Source organism: Thermobia domestica, chromosome 1, assembly GCF_964235325.1.
Source record: "Thermobia domestica chromosome 1, izTheDome1.hap1.1, whole genome shotgun sequence".
In the NCBI taxonomy this organism is placed as follows: Eukaryota; Metazoa; Arthropoda; class Insecta; order Zygentoma; family Lepismatidae; genus Thermobia; species Thermobia domestica.
In genome coordinates this window covers 61,144,862-61,163,888 of record NC_137454.1, presented here as the reverse complement: position 1 = coordinate 61,163,888, position 19,027 = coordinate 61,144,862, and the positions used below count along the sequence as shown (strand labels likewise).

General features: G+C 35.4%; 1 protein-coding gene across 3 annotated transcripts in view; it reads right to left on the bottom strand.

Moving 5' to 3' along the window:
* The window catches only part of kat80 (katanin p80), a 122,707-nt gene that overhangs the window by 57,374 nt on the left and 46,306 nt on the right, over positions 1 to 19,027 (bottom strand). For all 3 annotated transcript variants that reach the window (XM_081757630.1, XM_081757634.1, XM_081757636.1), the window contains 4 exons: positions 12,261 to 12,483; positions 4,987 to 5,308; positions 3,587 to 3,754; positions 325 to 401 (listed from right to left, as the gene is read on the bottom strand). In XM_081757630.1, the coding sequence (XP_081613756.1) occupies positions 325 to 401; positions 3,587 to 3,754; positions 4,987 to 5,308; positions 12,261 to 12,483 (790 nt within the window). The remainder of the gene's footprint in view (positions 1 to 324; positions 402 to 3,586; positions 3,755 to 4,986; positions 5,309 to 12,260; positions 12,484 to 19,027) is intronic.

Below are 19,027 nucleotides of genomic sequence, written 5' to 3'. Positions count from 1 at the left end.
CAACAATTTGCCCTCTTTGAAAATTTGAGAGGTCTCCCATTTTACACTACCTCCATCTGCTGCAGCCACTGGACACTGCTGTTCCACTGCGCCTGACGTAGTTAGGAGACCGACCTAACACACCACCACCAGCGGTCTGGCGCTGCGGGCGCCACAACACCACTGCCAACCCATACATCTGACGTGTTGCCAACTATAGGTGTTTCCATTTTTCTGATCACCATCTGTATATTAAGTTATACCGAAGATAAAGATTATCCTGCAAGATTCAGGGATTTTTCTTATTATTTTATATATGTTGGAAGGAAGAATAATAATACTTACGATCGTAACGTTAGGACACCCAATAAATCTACGATAACAGCATCATCATTCATGCTGATCGCCGAATCTACTGCAGCCTTTAAAGAAAGAGACAAACAATTTTAAGTAACGCAAATTTTGTGTAATAATCTGACTAAAGTCTAAAATAAAATCCAAATATTCAATTCAGACTGTAACACAAATAACAAATTTGAGTACTTATGTAAAAACAACCAGCTAAATAATCACTCCAGGAAAGAATTCTTCTGGCTGAAACATCGGGTAAATAGATATGTATCCAATAGGATCGATAAGTAGGTATCAGTTTATGTTTGTTTCTAGTGAACCACCTTCATAGGAAACCTATGTAAATATCGGAAGAACCTCTTGGCTATATTACTGGTTGTTGGTTGATCTGGAGTTTAGTGTTCTGTTCAGCACCCGAAGCTATATGGAAAGTGGACCTACAGCTTAATGTAAGATCCGAACCACATAAGCTCCCACCAGGAATCGAACCGGGTCTAATGTACCGTTTTGGCTATATGGTTAGCGTTCTCGTCTTTGGTAAGCGAGATCCGGGTTTGATTTACGATAGACACTCATGTGGTTCCGACTGCACGTTAAACTATAGGTCCACGCCACATATAGCTTCGCTTCTAAAAGGTGATATTATACCTAGAATAAAAACTCACATAAAACGCATATAAATAACTCTGAAAACCAGTGACTGCTTCAAAATTTGATGTTTAATAAGCAATTGTTTTCAACTTGCTAGTCATCATTTACATAGAAGGTGAAAATGGACTTACCCACATTCATTAATCAACACCTCAACAAAGAGTACAAAAGAAACATGTTTAAAAACTGATATATTACAACTTCCAAGTGATTTTTTAAAAACGAAATTCTTAAGTTGTTATGGGCAGAATTCCATCCCTAATGCAACGTAAGTTTGATTATTGATGAACAGTGTGTTTCAGGGCAATTAATCACTGTGACGAGCAACATGTGTGTCTTATATGAAGCATCACTGCAAAGTTTGAGAGAAATACGGAGACGGATCATGAAAATCCTTGTTTACAAGTTGTAAAATACACGAGGAAAACTTACTGATCTTGAGGAAAATGGTTTTATAGAGGATCACTTTAATCTCAGCTACAAATATGTAAAATGATTAAACAGCCTTGCCGGAATATAAAATCGTCTTCTACTAACACTGAAAATTACTCCAAGCTGACATTTCGCATTAATCATATCATAATAATCCATACACACAAGAAGTACGCTAGGACAGGACAAAGTAATTACTAGAATATTATGCCATAAAATATGAAATTTCATTTTACGTCCCACAATTATGCTAACGTAAGACGATGATAATGGGTACGAAACGGTGGAATTATGAAAACGGGATGAAATGGGGCAACTGTGAAGAAACCCACGCACATAGTATTTGTCAACCACAAAGCCCACTTGGCGTGAACTGGAATCGAATCGGGGACCCCAGAAGTGAGTGCTCTCCACTGAGCCATCGCGGCCAATGTCTAAAATGAAGTAAAAGTGGAAGCCACTAACATCAGTAAGTTTATAAGTACGTGGCGTGGTCATGAAGTTAGCATACTGAAGTTAATGTAGAAATTCAGCGCTCGAATCCCATCCGTCCCAATTTTATAAATATGTACGTTCCAGTTCTGTCATTCGAAACAAAACAACACATTTTTGGAAAACAGCTTTAAATATCATATGCTTAAAATATGATACCTATGTAAAATAAATATATATTTTTTTCACGTTAGATAGGAACTCCAAATATGCAAAAATTTGTCGTACAGAATTGTTTGAAATCCGAAATACTACACTACTAATGGCACTGATAAGGACTGTGGATAGCCTAAACAGTACACATACTATGTTACCAAAAGGTCTTACATAAACATCGTAACGCATAATTCGAAATAATCAAACACAGGACACACTAGATCATACGACGATGGTACACCGAAGATATGGTGTGAATTCTGTTCCAATTTAATTTTTTTTACTAGTGTAAGAAAAACAACTAATTGTTTCTTCAGTTTCTCTCATATCATTTTTTTTTTTTTTTTTTTAAATTCAACTGCTATGAGTTGGATTGGATTGATTTGAGTTCAACGTCTCTTTTCAGACCGAGTCTACAAGATTGAACAAACTATTTAAAGCGGGATTCGAACCATTACTCGGGTCTGCTTTCGAGGCAAGAACTGCGAACGGTATTCGAACCCGGTCCAAGTGTACGCAGCACTCGTGTTAACCGCTCGACCACTAGAAGAAATTTAACCGTCACAGGCATTCATTAATATAAACACTGAATTATCGAAGCGAAACAGTAATTGTGATACAATCCAACAGCTGAACATAGACCTCTAGAGTGAGATTATATAGCTAATCTCAAAGCGAAGTGGTTAGTGCACTGAGACGGTAAGACGGAGATTCGAGTTTTTAGTTTTCTTCAGGACCGAAGATCTATAGCTTAAAGTGAGATTCGAAGCACGAGCTCCCGCCGGGAATCGAACTCCATCTCTTATGCCAAGACGTGTACGCTTACAACATAGTCACGAGGAACTCGAAATACTGTTATCATCAGTAATGTTTTAATTTAACACTCATATCATAGAGGATTGCTAAATATTCATTTTTTTAAATGAAAAATTTAAATTGAAACTATATCTTTATGCTATCTATGAAGCTAAATGATTGGTTAAGCTGAGGCGTAGGAGTCAATCACTTGGATCATTTTTGTACAATGCATTTCACACACTTGCAATACGGTATCTCAACTTGCTTATCTAACATCAATTCAAAATATACCAATTAAATCCAAATATGTAGTATCTGAAATAATGTATGAAATCTAGCAGTCTTCATTTTTAGGAATAACTATCAACTTCATTTATAATGAGAAGCGCGATAATTTTCATGCCTCGTTTCACCATACAGCGTAGTGGGCTCACGAAGAGACTGACTGCTCACCTATCTGTTTCTTGGACATCTTTTCGCGTGTTATAGCCAACAAGGCACTCTTTAACAGTTTGTTTGCAATGTCAGAGGTTACTATTTAAAATGGACAGACTATAAGAAATATAAGAACTAGTTTAAGATATTAATTATAAATACTTTGTAGAGATTACAGATATTAAGGCTATATTTTTTTTTCTTTCAGCTTATATTTCTCCTTCTAAATCAATGAATTTGTGTTTTTACAAGCTAACTACAAAAAAATGTAACATAATGAATACTACCTCACCTTAATATCTTTAGTATGCCACAACGAATATACTATTTGTAAGCTTCTTTGTCTGTTGCTAAGCACAGCCATCACAGAATCATGCCCTCGCATTATGGAGGAAAATACTTCAGATTCAGACATTTCGGAAAACGCCTGTTGGTATCCAAATGTCCGTTGATAACTTTTCTGAAAAATAAATAAAAAGCTTTCTGACACTAAACCTTTACTGATCAAACAGACTATCAATTAATTATATCTATATAAATCAGTTATGATATATAAGTGGGTGATTCAGAAAGTAATGCTTCCAAGCTCACTACTTGACAAATAGTACTGCAAACATTCTGAACTATTTATTATTCATGCACTGATGTTTAAGCTATAGAATCTCACTTGTTTCACCTTCCTATCTCTTCTCGTTCCAGAGTAACGGAGCAATCAATGGCATCCAGATCCAGTGGTGACGTCTGGTTGAAACACTCAATTTCTGACAGTGGAGGGTTGTGCGTCCAGGAACATTCAACGCCGGCGACGAAACGTGGATACACCATTACGACCCGGAAACGAAGTGTCAATCGATGGAGTACCGCCACATGTTTTCTCCTCTGCAAAAAAATTCAAAGTTGTCTCATCTGTTGGCAAAGTATTTGCTGACATTCTGCTTCATCCTGCCTATAGTCCGGATCTTGTCCCCTGCAACTTTTGGCTCTTCCCCAAACTTAAAGATCACCTTAAGGGCCAACACTACAGTTATGACGCGGATGTGGAAACAGAAGTTCGGTAATGGTGTCGCCAGCAGCCACCACAATTCTTTGCCGACGGCATGAAAAACATTGTTTCGCGTTGGCGCAATTGTGTTGTCCGTAATGGCGACTATGTTAAAAAATGGCATCATTTGTAGCTGGCATTGCAAGCTTTCCACTGACGCCTGTATCGATCCTGTCAAACACAAATAAATGTATCACCTTGGAGGCATTACTTTCTGAATCACCCTTGTAAAATATCCTTTTTTGTTTTTAAATATTTACTTATATCATTTGACAATCTTGACTGGTTTTAAATATCAAGGTTGCTAATACGAGTCCCGACACACACTAACAATGAGAGGGTCTTTTTAGGCCCTACTTTATTCTTAGGTCTCATTCATTCTTCATTTTCATTACCACATTGTTAGTATACACAAAAGAACTGTTATATCTGCAGTTCTATCATAAAGAAAACAGTTTAAAAATTCTACTACATAAACAACCAGTTTATCAAAGGTCTTACTTCAATTTTAGAACTCTTGTCACAGAATAAGTAGTTGAAATAAAATACGAAAATTTATAGACGCAATCAATGAAGTATTTCATTCATTTCCCTAACAACTAGATTAAAAATCTTCATTTACTGTCTTAAGTAAGCACTGTTTTACTCACGGGCAGGAATTCTTCCAGGTCAAGTCCTGTTGGTTTATCGGAAACCATTGGCACAAAATCTTCCTTTTCTGGCTTCCCGATTCTCACCGGACAATCAGTGGTATCCATTGGCACAGGCAAGTCATTAATCGATTTCGGAGACGACTTTACTGGAGAAGGTTTGTCTAACTGCCTTGTATAGTTCTCTGTTATATCTTCTTTACTATTTACAGTTGTATCTGTTCTACTCTCGAAGTTGCGACTTAACGAACTAGACCGTGCATGAGTGAAATTAGGACGATTCAAGGCCGGCTCCGATGGACTATGCCTAATGTTGCTTAATCTGGAAAATAATAAATAAATAAATAAATAAAATAAACATATATCTCAAATACAAACTTTTATTGAAAGTGTTTTAGTTTCTTCATACAATATTGTTTAAAGAAATAATTGTAACAGGAGATTAACATCTTCGTCTGTGCGCAGCATTCATTACGTCATAATATGTTGGCGTAATTTCCTCATTTCTATTCCAATTATATCAGTTTGTGTGACGTTAAGACTAAAAACCATAAGAACAATTGTATTTTACATCAGAAATCATCGCTTCAGAAACACTGCAAATGATGAAAAAACTTTGAAGGAAACGAAAAGCTTGTTAGTTTACGTCAACGTGACGTTGCAACTAAAAAACGCACACATTTTGAAGCATATGATCTCGGGTCATACTTCCAAACAGAATGAGCAAACGGGACATTACAGAGCGACATAAAGCTAAATGATGATAAAATAATTTGAATGATTCAAATAAATTATCCAATGATGATGAATTTATTATAACCACTCTTGAAACTTGAGACTGAGGGTACGGAGCACATTATAAATCGAATTCAGTACTTACAGAAATATTCCAATGAATCGAACAAAATGTTCCCCTCAGTAGCGTAGCCAGGTTTTTTTTTTTTTTTTTTTTTTGTTTGGGGGGAGGCTTAGTGTTGGTGTGTGTGTGTGTGTTGAGCCAGAATGTTTAGATCTAATGATACTAATACTAATACTAACAACAACAACAATAATAAAAATATTTCTCTGAAATGCCGGCTGCTTTAGATATTTCTTCGCTGTATCTCGATTGCTGTTTTTGAACATTTTCTTCGCCAAAATTAACACCATTACTGTTTTTTTTTTTTTTTTTTTCGTTCTAGCCACTTTTCTACAGCGTTTTTCGAGTCTTTTTCTGAAGTAACATCTTGTTTAGATTTTTCTGTTTTTCTTGTTTGCACATTTTCCTCACTAAAATTAACACAATTGTCCTTTTTCCACTTCAACCACTTTTGTAAAACGTTTTCCGACATTTTGCAATTGCAAAGTAAGTTCTTATTTCGACACCCTAAACACGTCTAACTCAAGGAAATCTTCTGAAGTGCTCTAACTGATGAAACATCAGAGATTACTGTGACATAGTCACACGGTACAAGACTTTACTATTGTTTTCCACCCTCTCCTGTTAACAATATTTCCTCAAATATTTTTCATTTGAATGAAACCGAAACAACAAAGAAAAATCTTTATTTTTTTAGGCCTCATTTCTACCTTTCTTTCTTTTTTTCTTGTAGGTTAAGGAAACTAAATTAGCTGCTGACATTTTTCGAAATCCATTTATCATCGCTTTCAGAGTGAAGAGTAAATATTCTCAAATTCTTACATGCTAAAGCAACTGCAATACAAACTCTCATACAAAATTAGACTTTGCCTGTACAGAAGGTATTTCTGTTCTAGAATGTTTGGTATGTAGTATTACATCATGTCGAGATGGATGACCAAAGACCCAAGTACAAACAGCGGATACATCTTTGATATTGCGTTCAACATCGACCTAATGACTTTGGTAGAATAATTTGCGTACTTGATGAGAGAACAACTGGTCCAGCGACACATGAAGGACCTATTGTTGTATGCAATATGTACCAGTATACTATTGCAGGTAGCAGTTCATAATGCGTATACAATGTGCACTCCATATCTGGCTGTAATTGATGTAAAATCCATCTGTTCAAAGTAAAGTTGGCCCCCTTAGACAATACTTAAATGCAAAATTATTTTATTTCCCACTATCAGGACGCCACGGAGCACCAATTTCACCATGTTTCGTTATCCCACTAAAGTGTTACCCGAATTTAGCCCACTTATTAAAAACAACACATGTGTTCATATATTTATAGCCGAGCCATGTTAAATAAATTTTGCAATACACCTTTCAAGTATTTGTCATAAACCTATTCTTTTCGTGCAATGCATCCACGTATCCACTAGCTTCATTGTCTAAAATTACTTAAAATATCAAATCTTCACGGATTTGAATGTGACTAACGAAATATATTTCCAATATCAATTAAATTCATTCCAAATGCTTTTTTTTTTTTTTTTTTTTTTTAAGTAGATTTCATTTCACACCCCAATCAACATTTTTATTCTTACAAAATTATCCAATTTGACTGAATTCTTTCTATACTAAATGTATTTAAAAAACGAACATATATAAAAATGAGTGAAGATCTCGATTTCTGTCAAGAAAAGACAAATTGAAAGAAAAAATAGCAACGAACCACATTCGATACACTGTTTTGACTGTGTTTCACTGATGAACGGAGTGAAATGACTTTTTAAAACTTAACTTCCACAATTATCTCCCTAGTTCTTATTATCAAGATAAGCGCATGAGAATGATTACACTGTGAAACACGAAATCTGTCCTTTAGATGAAAACATGTTTTTCTTATGTATTTTTACGTAAGAAAATCGAATCTGCAATTACTTTTTATGTATCACATACCAATTTTGTGAAAAATTGAAGTTTGAAATTTTGTACTGTGAAATACCGTATTTTTACGGGTGATGATGAAATATGATTAAGGATTGGTTTGGTAATTGAAATTTAGCGTACTTTTTCAGCAGCGAGGCTATATGAGATGTGATCCTACAGTTTAAGGTGGAATCCGAGCCATTGCGTCGTTCAATATTCTCCTACCGGGAATCGAACCCAAGATCCCATGCACCGAAGGCGCGCGTGCTAGCCAGTAGACCAGCGGGGAGGGCAAAAATGTGCTTAACGTAAAAACTATTGCATATGTAGTATACCTTAAAATATACGGGAAAGTCATATAAAACCGGGTAGGCGGATAAAACCGGGACCTGAGTTTTCTGGCTATATTAGAGCCGGCATCTGTTGGCCAACGCATGAAATTAGTTGCAAACAGCAACCATGTCATTCTTAGTTTAAGACAAAGCTGAGTAAGTGGCTCCTTTGTCATTGGCGATGTGTTGAAGAATTTGTGTAGAAAACTTTTGATTTGTCTCCCATCGATAATATACTACTGTTTCCTACCACTGGAAGATTGACTTATGTAAATATACAACATATAACAATACCTTTTTTGCTTTTATTTCATGTCTTGAATCAGGATTTTTGTGTTAATTAAGAGGTGCTAGGCCTGTAGTTCTGAGTAATGGCGTAGTAGGATAAAACCGGGACCTCAACAGAACCGGGTAGTACAGTGTAAATCTGAGAATGTTGGATATAGTGTCTTAACTATAAAGGATGGGCACACGAAGCTTGTAGCAATGTGGACGAGTATGATGAAACTTTTATTTGTAATTTTTGTTCTGTTAGATTTAACAAAGTCGTGACTTAAAGTTACTTTTCTATGTTGTCTATAGTCTAGCCCTCTATATTTTCTGTACGTTTTAAGCTCACATATTTTTTTCAGTTGTATTCAGGCTTACTGTACTAGTTCTTGGAGTAATTACATTATTTTCTTGTAAAAAAAAAAAGGCTTTATTATAATTATTTTTTCCGGACAAAACCGGGTTTTTACATACCCTTTAAAAATGTTTTTGCTCTCGAATTTATCACCTTTCTCCACTGAAATAAACATTTTTGTCAATAACAAATCTATTTAGCATTTGGTAACTAATTCAAGCTATACCATCCATAAAGATGCTGAAGAACAAGTAAAAACATTTTGGGTCCCGGTTTTGTCTGACTTTCCCCTACTCTCATTTAAAAATCATCCAAGCGACAATTTTTCTTCTTTGCAGAAGGAATAATTATGCTGTTTAAAGAGAGGTTCTCCTCATCCCCCAATTTTCTCCTACTGCATATGAGTCTTAGGAAGCACTAGTTTCTCATATTTTTCCTTACTCTTTACCCTCATTTCAGGCAGTATCAAAATTAATATCTAGTAATAAACTAGTTCAGATTTGTGTTGCCTAATCTTCTGCCATATGTTCTAGCATTTGAGTCATTTTTGGTTCGTGGTGTTTCGTTAGAAGTAGTCGGATTTGCCGCGTTGTGTATTTTTGTGGTAGTGTGTGCTCTGCATCTGGGTTTCAAGAAAATGTTGAATAAATATTCACCTTTAGTTAAAAAGGCTTATGAACTATACTTTGGCTATAGGGTTGGAGACTAGGGTAAGTCTTGGGCCCCGCACATATGTTGCACTACGTATTCCGGGAATTTGAGAAACTGGCTACAAGGAAAACGAAATTTTCTGTTCCTATGGTTTGGCGCGAAAAAAATAGATCATGTACTGCCGTTACTTTTGCTTGACAGGTGTAAAGGACTTTTCCTCTAAACATCAGATTCAGTACTCTAATTTAAAGTCAGCTATTCGACCAGTTCCCCACAGTGAAGATCTTCCAGTACCTAAAGGTCCAGAACATTACACTATTGATTCAGAAGATGATACCTCAGACGTTCCAAGCAACGGGGAAAGTGTAGATTTTCACCCATCTGCATCCCAGTCAACGTCACCTTACTTGATCACAATAAGAGCTTAACCATCTTATACGAGACTTAAGTCTTCCTAAAAGATGCTCTAGACTTCAAGGTTGGAATCTCTTAGCTCAAGATATTAAAATCAGTTTGTTTATAAAACGACAGTCATTTTGAGGACTAGTTTTTGAAAATGGAGGCATTGTTTCCTGCAAAGATGTAGATAGGTTATTTCAGCCTTTAGGACATGAACATAATCCCACCGGATGTACTTATTGACAGCTCGAAACTAAGTCTGAAGGCAGTGCTTCTCCATATTGGAAATGTTAATCCATCTGTTTCTGTAGCATACGCGGCTCGTACAAAGGAAGTATGAAGTTATGAGTGCTATATTGGACTTCATTGAATATAAAAAAATAAGTGCCATGTGTGCGGGGACTTGAAAGTTACTGATATTCTCACAGCAAAGAAACAAGGATGCCCAAGTATTATTGTTTTTTATGTGAGTGGGACAGCCGTGACAAAGCAAAGCACTATGTCCTTAAATACTGGCCTCAAAGACAAGATTTCATTCCTGGTAGCAGGAACATATCTCGTAAACCAATTGTGAACCCTCAAGACATATTTGCGCCAGCATTACATATCAAACTTGGGTTGATGACGATTTTTGTTAAAGCACTAGATAGAGAAAATATTGCTTTCACGCACGTTAAGGAGAAATCCCCGAACTTAAGGATGAGTATTTGTTGGTCCACAGATTAAAACAGTCATGTAGGAGGAAGACTTTGAAACTAAACTCTTTGTAATTCAGAAATTAGCTTGGCTGTCATTTAAACCGGTATGTTCAGGTTTTCTTGGAAATATAAAAGCGTAGTGACATGATGCGGAGTTTTCAACTCATGGGATGCAACATATCATTAAGATTACACTTTTTGCATTTACATCTTGACTTTTTTCCCTCAAAACTTCGGCGCAGTAAGTGATGATCACGGAGAACGGTTTTATCAGGACATTGTCACATTTGAAAAGCGTTACAGTGGAAAATGGACTGATAGTATCTTGCTGAATATTGCTGGTCTATCGTCAGAGAGATTCCAGATGTCTACAAGCGTAAGCAACCAAAGAAAGTATTTTAAAGGGTGTCAACAAAATTTAATGTTAGTGTAATATGCCTTTCCAGCCTACATTATATAGAAAATATATGTAAATATGTACATTTCGTATAATGTATTGTGGTCTGCCTAACAAAAACGTGACGTGATGGAACATTTTGGTTTCCACCAATGAATTCAGCACCTGTCATTTAGTTAAAATCCCATAATTTCATTTGAAGGACAGAAAAAAGTTAAAATTTGTTGCACAGTGTTATTAGAACAATTCAAAAAGCAGAACAACACTTTAGACACATCGCTACTACCCTGAAAATTAACTTATTTTTAATATCTAAGAGTTCAGATAAAACTAATTTTAAAAGAAAAATAAAGGATAATTTTAGAAAATAACGCATAATATATATAAAATACACATAATTATTAGAAAATGAACTATCTATTTAATTGTTAGTCGATTATTGTAACAAAATTATTAAGTTTTATTCCAGCAATAGTGAAAACCTAAGCATTTCAGCAATCGATATTTCAAGATGAATTTTTTTTCTTACATATCTATATTGAAGTTTTAGACGTGACAACATAACTGCAGTTCTATGAGGAACAGGGCATCATCAATTAAAATATTACAGTACGTAAAGTTTAACGGTTTTTCATGGTCAGTGCACACTCTGAGTCAGAGCAATTCAATATCTGCCTCAGTTGAGAGATTTTCTACGCTTAATCGTATCTGAATTCTGAAAGGTCATGTCAAACACAAGTCAAAATCTTACGATTCACCTACAATTAATCAATCTCTTCAAGATGGTGTAGGTGAAGAGATGACAATGACATAAGTGACTAGATTATTATTCTTGTCCAACGACAACGTTTGGGAGGTGATTCCTGACATCAAGATACAACAAAAAGTATAGACCAATCTAGGTGCACAAACGCTTCTTTTCGAAGTTATAGGCTGACGAAAACATGAAAAAAATGAACTTTAAAGGTTCATAGCTCCAAAACTATGAGACCTACCGTAGTCTGGTCAAGACTTCACTTAGGAACTAATATGTGCCCTATCCAAAAATCCATATTTTAGAATCCAGGGGGTACTTCCGCAACAATTTTTATATAGGTAGTTGGTCAGTACTTTAAATTTTATGCCCGTAGCCAAATTCCTCTAGAAAAAATGTTGTGGAAGTATCGCAGGATTTCAAGATGGCGGCCATGAATGACATACACTCCAAAAGTTGCGGCCCCTCATCAAACCTCTGTTCCCATCATCACTTTTTACTTTTCCCGTCGATTTTCAAAGTTATGCAGGTGTCCAAGGACTTTTGACTCACCCTGTACTTTCATCTGTTTCTGTTGATCAACTTACATAAGTTGAATTATGTTAAACATTCGAATAAATTCTAAAAAATATTACTTACTTAACAGGGTAATCCGTTTCTGGAAAGGAGTATGCGGCTTCTTTAAGACACGCATGTCTTGGAGTATCTCTATGCCTTTGTCTTGGAGACGAGAGTGTTTGTTTAGGTGGTTCATCCTTAGGACGCTCTACAACGTTGGAAGGAATAATGTACTCCGGTTCCTTGTTTTCTTCTTGACTAGTCGTGTCCACTGACGCTTCAATCACCTGTCGCACTAACGGATCTAGCAAAGAGAAACATATCATTATTCTGTGCCTTCTTTTGTATTAAGCATCAAATATAAGCACAGTAACTTTCATTAAACTAGCAATTATCAGAAACGTTTATAGAGAGCAACATTAAAATACCTCATCCTGTTAATAATCATCAAAATTTGAGCCAACGTTATCGAAGACTGAAATAAATAATTAACAGTGTTTGGTCAGATATTTACATGTATCAGTTTATCTCAATCTTTTTCAGTCTTTAGTACACTAGCAGCAATGTAATGTACTGCGGCAAATTTATTAACTTATTTATTTATTTATTTTTAAATAGCTAATGCCAAGTTACACTTTATTTTTGATGATAAACATTACCTCCGGAACAGCAACTGCCTATCAAGGAACGAAAAATATTTATTACTGCCGTTTTGAAAGATATATATAGAAAGCCGTAAATAACGGTAGTGAAAGCCGATGTGCAGCCATTTATCATCCAACTTAAAGCAGTCGACCAATCATATCGCTTCGTGGGCATTAACGCCACGGGCTTAGCTAGGTTTACTTCACTCTCGTAAGATTGACACAAGAATATAACTTCAATCCTTAGCATATGAGACAGTGTCTTCCAGAGATCTCATCTTTCTAGATTCTTTTTATTACACTTCCAAACTATGTTATGCATCAGTGTCAGAAATCTTAAAGAACGGCTTTGTCTGTCTGTCTGGCGAGGTATCAGAGCAAAAACTGTAAGAGAGATCACAAAGCTTCTTCCAATCGATTCAGTGTCCCAAAAATAGATTTCATGTCAAGACTAACACTCTATTCAAACTATAAGTGGTAAAAATCAATCATTTTCTGTTTCAATATTTATCGCCGTAGAACACAAACGGTAATAGATAGTGACAAGTGGATTTTAGAAATGAGTTCAGCGTCTCAAGAGAATATATCACCACCACCTGCAACTCACTATCAAAACCGGAAGAGACTGAAATTTACTAGTACTTCCGGTTTCAATACTGATTTTTATAGAGCAAAAATGGTAAATGATATCGGGAAGTGGTTTCTTGTAATTGATTAAACGTCCCAAAAATAAGTCCCATCTCTTCCGTTGATACACTATTCAAACTGCAAGTGGTAGAAATCAACGGCTTCCGGATTCAACGCTAATCGACATAGAACAAACACAGTAATAGATAGCTAAACGCGAATCTTAGCAATAAGTTTAGCGTCTCCAGAGAACTTACCATTACTACCCGCAATACTACCGAAACCTTAAATGATTGGGATTTACCAGCATTTCCAGTTTCAATACTTATTTTCATAGAGCAAAAACGGTAAGTGATATCACGAAACCGTTTTTGACATAGAATTAGCGCCCAAAGAAAGAATTTGGTCTCGACTTCTATCAATCTGTTGAAATCAGAAGTAACGAAAATCTACGAAGATTACAACACTGATTGCATAATGGATAAAACGGAAACAGATAGCTACAAGCACATTTTTGATATGGATTCAGCGTTCGAGGAACAAAATATACCTTTGTTTTATTTTTCTATAGTAACTAGTAGTTATACAGTAGTTTGAATACTGAATTTACGTAGTTTGGAAGTCTATCATATTATATATATATATATATATATATATATATATATATATATATATATATATATATATATATATATATATATATATATATATATATATATATATATATATACTTATTTCCTATCTCCGTTAAGCGACACAGAACTTAATAATTGTTGATACATGTGCACACACTCCTTTCTTTTGTTTTTTTACGATAAAGGTTCTAAATGTTCCAATACAAACGAAATGGGACCAAACTCTTACAGGACGGAAAAGATATGAAAAGTGCTCACACTAACACTCACTACCGCTGTTGCACTTAATTCATTTTCATTTGCATTGTGTATCTAGATTGCGCACGCAAAGAATTTAGGCTCTTTTTAAATTTTTACAACTAGATTATCTGTGTACTTATTTGTATTGACATTTATGTAGATGCGTAATAGTATTTGTCATGGAACAGATACCACTGTTCAGGATTCGGTAGCACTGGGTAATGGGGTGGCGGCTCTTGAGGGGAGCCACATCGGTAAAAAAAAAAAAAAAAAAAATGTCGCTACAAGTTTAGGAAAGAAATCTTCATACAACTTCAGAAAGCTGTATACAAAAATTATTAGAAGTTTTGTTCCCTGCAGTGATAAATTGTAATTTTTTGCCGATTCCCTCAAGAACCGCCACTTAGGGCGATGATGAGAGGACGCAATTATTCCTCACCCAGTTACATCCTTTGTGAATCTTCAGAAATCGTGTACATCTAGTGATTGGTCCAATGTTTCCAATAAGATAGCAACCCATAAGCGGAGTAATACTAACACTACTCAATGCTTAGTTTGAACGAAATTGATACATACTAAAGTTGCCTTCGAATAGCTTTTCCACTCTTTGAACAAGGTCTTCTATTTGCTTTTCCATTCCACGAATTTTAATGTCCTTCCTCTCAAGTTCCCTGTAACATTCATTGACAGCATCTACAATTAAACCTAAATCCTCTTCCAAACGCTGTCCTAAATTTGTTATTGAATTTCTAATCGTGTCTATAATCAAATCGGATAAACTAGGCATTTCGATAGCTGCTTTCACCTCATCACACAAATCATTAACGAGTTTCTTATTGTTTAGGCGACTCATAATTTGTAAGTAAACAAACAACACTGTGGATTACTAATGCAAAGTATTTAACAAATTTCACACTGATGATTCCAGTTACTAAGAGCGTTTTATACCAACAATGACGATCACTGCGACAATTGAGTTACATTAAAATCACTTCACTACTTATTAAGCACATTTCTTTAACATATATCATAAACATTTCCCTTATAGGATTCACTGCCCTTTTACCCTCGAAAACGACAACACTATAATTGGTCCAGATTTATCTGAGTCCATGATTCATTATTATCCAAAAAACATTACATAATAGGTTTCCATAGTTACACTTTGCTAGAAGCAATTAAAGACATCTTCTGAGTATCTACTAATTTCAAATAGAATCAGTACATAACATATATTTACATTTTGCAGTATTTCAGAAAAAAACTATGTATGTTGAATGAAAATTGTATTATTGTAGTATTTGTCCTCTTTAAGATTAGCTTAAAAAATATGATTTCGGTAAGTTATTTACAAACATTCGCAGGAATAAGAGAACTTTCTGAAATGGTAAAAGCCTCGACAATTTTTCGCTATAGAAGCATGGTTTTCATGTGTTTGACCGTGTATGAACCTATAACTGTAATTTACAATGAGAAATATAACTGTAATTTACAATGAGAAATACAGGCTATGTGGTCAGCGTAAGTACCTTTGAAGCGGGAGACCTGAATTGAGTTTAATTCCCGGCGGAAGTTCATGTAGTTCGTATCTTATGTTATGCTGCAGTGTCAAGTTTCATACAGTCCTGGTGTTAAAACTACATTAAACTTCAAATCAACCACCCATTAATATTCAAAATTAATAAATATGAAGTTTATCTAGCATTTCTGTTCTCTCAATATATATTTTCGGAGCTTTATTTTTGTCTCGCAGTTTCTTCTCGTGGTCAGCAATATTACACGAATAAAATACTCCATTTTCCCTTATAATTCTTCATATTGTGGTTTCCTTGTAATCTTTAAAAACTGGAGTAGACTTGAAAATGTAAATTAATATGTACACTCATGTTAAAATGACTGTCGCATATCTATAGCTGTCTTTTTGTAAGAATATAATTTGATAATGATTTTGCAGGATACTTTTAATACTGATACTATGTGTATAATCGAGAAATGTATATTTATGGTAAATTTCATAGGGAAAGAATTATAAATACGAAAATTAGAATGAGTAAAACAAAATGTTGCTAAATGGACAGGAAAATTTTATTTTCGTTTTATTGTTCTTATATACTGCTATTTTGACATGAAATTTACCACATACATGTCTTTGCCGACGGGCGAATTCGTTATCAAATTATATTCCTACAACAACATATTTATAGACATGCGACAATGATTCTGGACATGAGTGTACAATATACAGGGTGTATGAAAAATCCCTTACCACCCTTTTTTTATCTACACGGATGTAGTTTCATTGGATGTGAGATAGATGATACACAGTACGCCCAGCGGGGGATATTTTGGGAGTATGTTACGCGGACGGCCGCTACCTTGGATTCGAAATTTTTATTATGAACAATAGGTGGCTAGTGTGATATATGACCATAGGCTAGAAATTTCTCAGGATGTCAAATATGCAATCAGATTTCATATAACTTAATTTGGTAAAAAGGTATTGGCAACTGAAAGTTACGTTTGCCTCTTACTTGTAGGTGTGGAATCATGTCATTAATACGTGAAGAACGCATTCAGATAATCAAACTGTAGGGCGGAAGGAGTGCCCGTGCAATGGCTGACGATTTCAATCAGGGTCATCCTCAGTGTGACGCTTTGTCACACGATGCAGTGCCACAATTTTTAATCAAATTTGAGGAGATGGGCACAGTCGCGGACAGGCACGACAGAGTGATGGCCTCCATTGTACTCCAGCGGAGCACACGTCATTTTTCAATGGAAAGTGGGGTATAAGTGGCATCCGTATAAGGTGCAAATGCAGCTGCATCTCTCCGAGGATAATCCTGATCGCCGAGTGCAGTTTTGTGAGTGCTATGCACATACTACATTTGGATGAAGCTAACTTCTACGTAAATGGGAGGTTAATAGGCAGAACATGCCCCTTTGGTCACAAATATACGAGGACATATCCCTTCAAGATGACCGATGTGGAAAAAAAAATATGGTGTGGGAAGGCATATGGAGCACACTAATAACCGATCCTTTTTTCATTCCAGGAACTTTAACTGTGGAACGATACCTCACGCTGTTACAGGAACACATACTGCCAGCTGCGATGTCCGAAGATGTTACATTACTCCGTTTTTTCCGACACTAGTGCTTCCCCCTATTATGCAGTCGTAGTGCGTTACTACTTGGATGAATAAATCCCTGGAACATGGATTGGTCGATGTGGGCCAGTTAAATGGCCTGCCCGATCACCAGACTTAACGCCACTTGATTTCCACCTTTGAGGATATGTTGAAGCTATGGTTTATACTGTGAAAATTCGTAATCTTCGTCATCTGGAGCAACGTATCGCCGCTGCCTGTGCGCAAATTTCACCCGCTACCCTGCTTCGTATCCATTACAATCGAGAGAAGCGTTTCCATACGTGCATTGCTAAGCACGAACAACATGTAGAACGCAGCTAAACGTAACTTTCAGTAGCCAGTAACTTTTCATCAATTTAAATTACATAAAATCTGACTGCATATTGGACTGAGAAAATTCTAGCCCATAGTCATATATCACACTACTCACCTATCGTTCATAATAACTTTCGAATCCAAGATAGTGGAAACAAGATGGCGGCCACTCACGTAACATACTCCCAAAAGTGTGGTGTCACCCGTCTCACATTTAATGAAACTATCCGTGTGGATTTTAAAGAGTGGAGCAACGGACTTTTGAAACACCTTATAAAACTGAATGTTACAACAGTCTATGACTGTGTATAGTATAGACTATTACATTAGCATTACTTATTTTTTAACACTAATTGTGCATATTTAAATCTACCCAGTTTATCAGAATTATAATAGAATTACTAATGATCTAATTTTGTTTAAGGAACCTTGCGTATCTATAATACAGACTTTCATTTACAAGGAACATTTCTCTTTAATTTTCACATAATATTCCGAAGACTGGGTCAATGTTTCAATTCGTAACTCCAGAACTGCATCAAAATTACCTATGCATTGAAAGAAGTAAAACTATCAAGTAACCAATTACAGATGAAGTATAAAGTAGAAGAAAGTATATTTTATACATTTTATTATAAAACGCGATTACTGTTACCACAACGAAAAATGAAACGATAACGAAAAACCAATAATGTTTTTCTATCTGTCGCCTGACTACCTGAAAATCTTTTCAAAAGTATTATTTTTCTGAACTGAAGCCTATAGATCAAGTAATTTTATAATTATGATTACTGAATGAATATTAAAACCAGTGTGCTTTATACATATGTAAAACCATTTTATAATATCTCACGAATCATCATTTTATCCTTTATATCTTGTAAATATATATTTAGGATTTTTCCTTGCATGAATGTATAATCGTGTGTTCATATGAAAGTTTGCAATATACATTTGGAGATCAGGAAAATGAGCACCATTACTCTATTAGATTTTTTCATCTATCACCATTATTATTAAATGTCACTAAAACAAAAATGTGTAAATAAACTATTCCTGAGCTTCTTCCCTGAGTTGTATGAAGAAGCTGCAATATTTATAGTGTTCGCATTCACCAGACATAAAAATTTACAAAAGGTTAGATAATTAGAATACCGTCACCAACTAGATAAACTACAAGCTTAGCAAATGCTCCATCAAGAATGCCGAATATGATATACTGCTCTTACCTTACA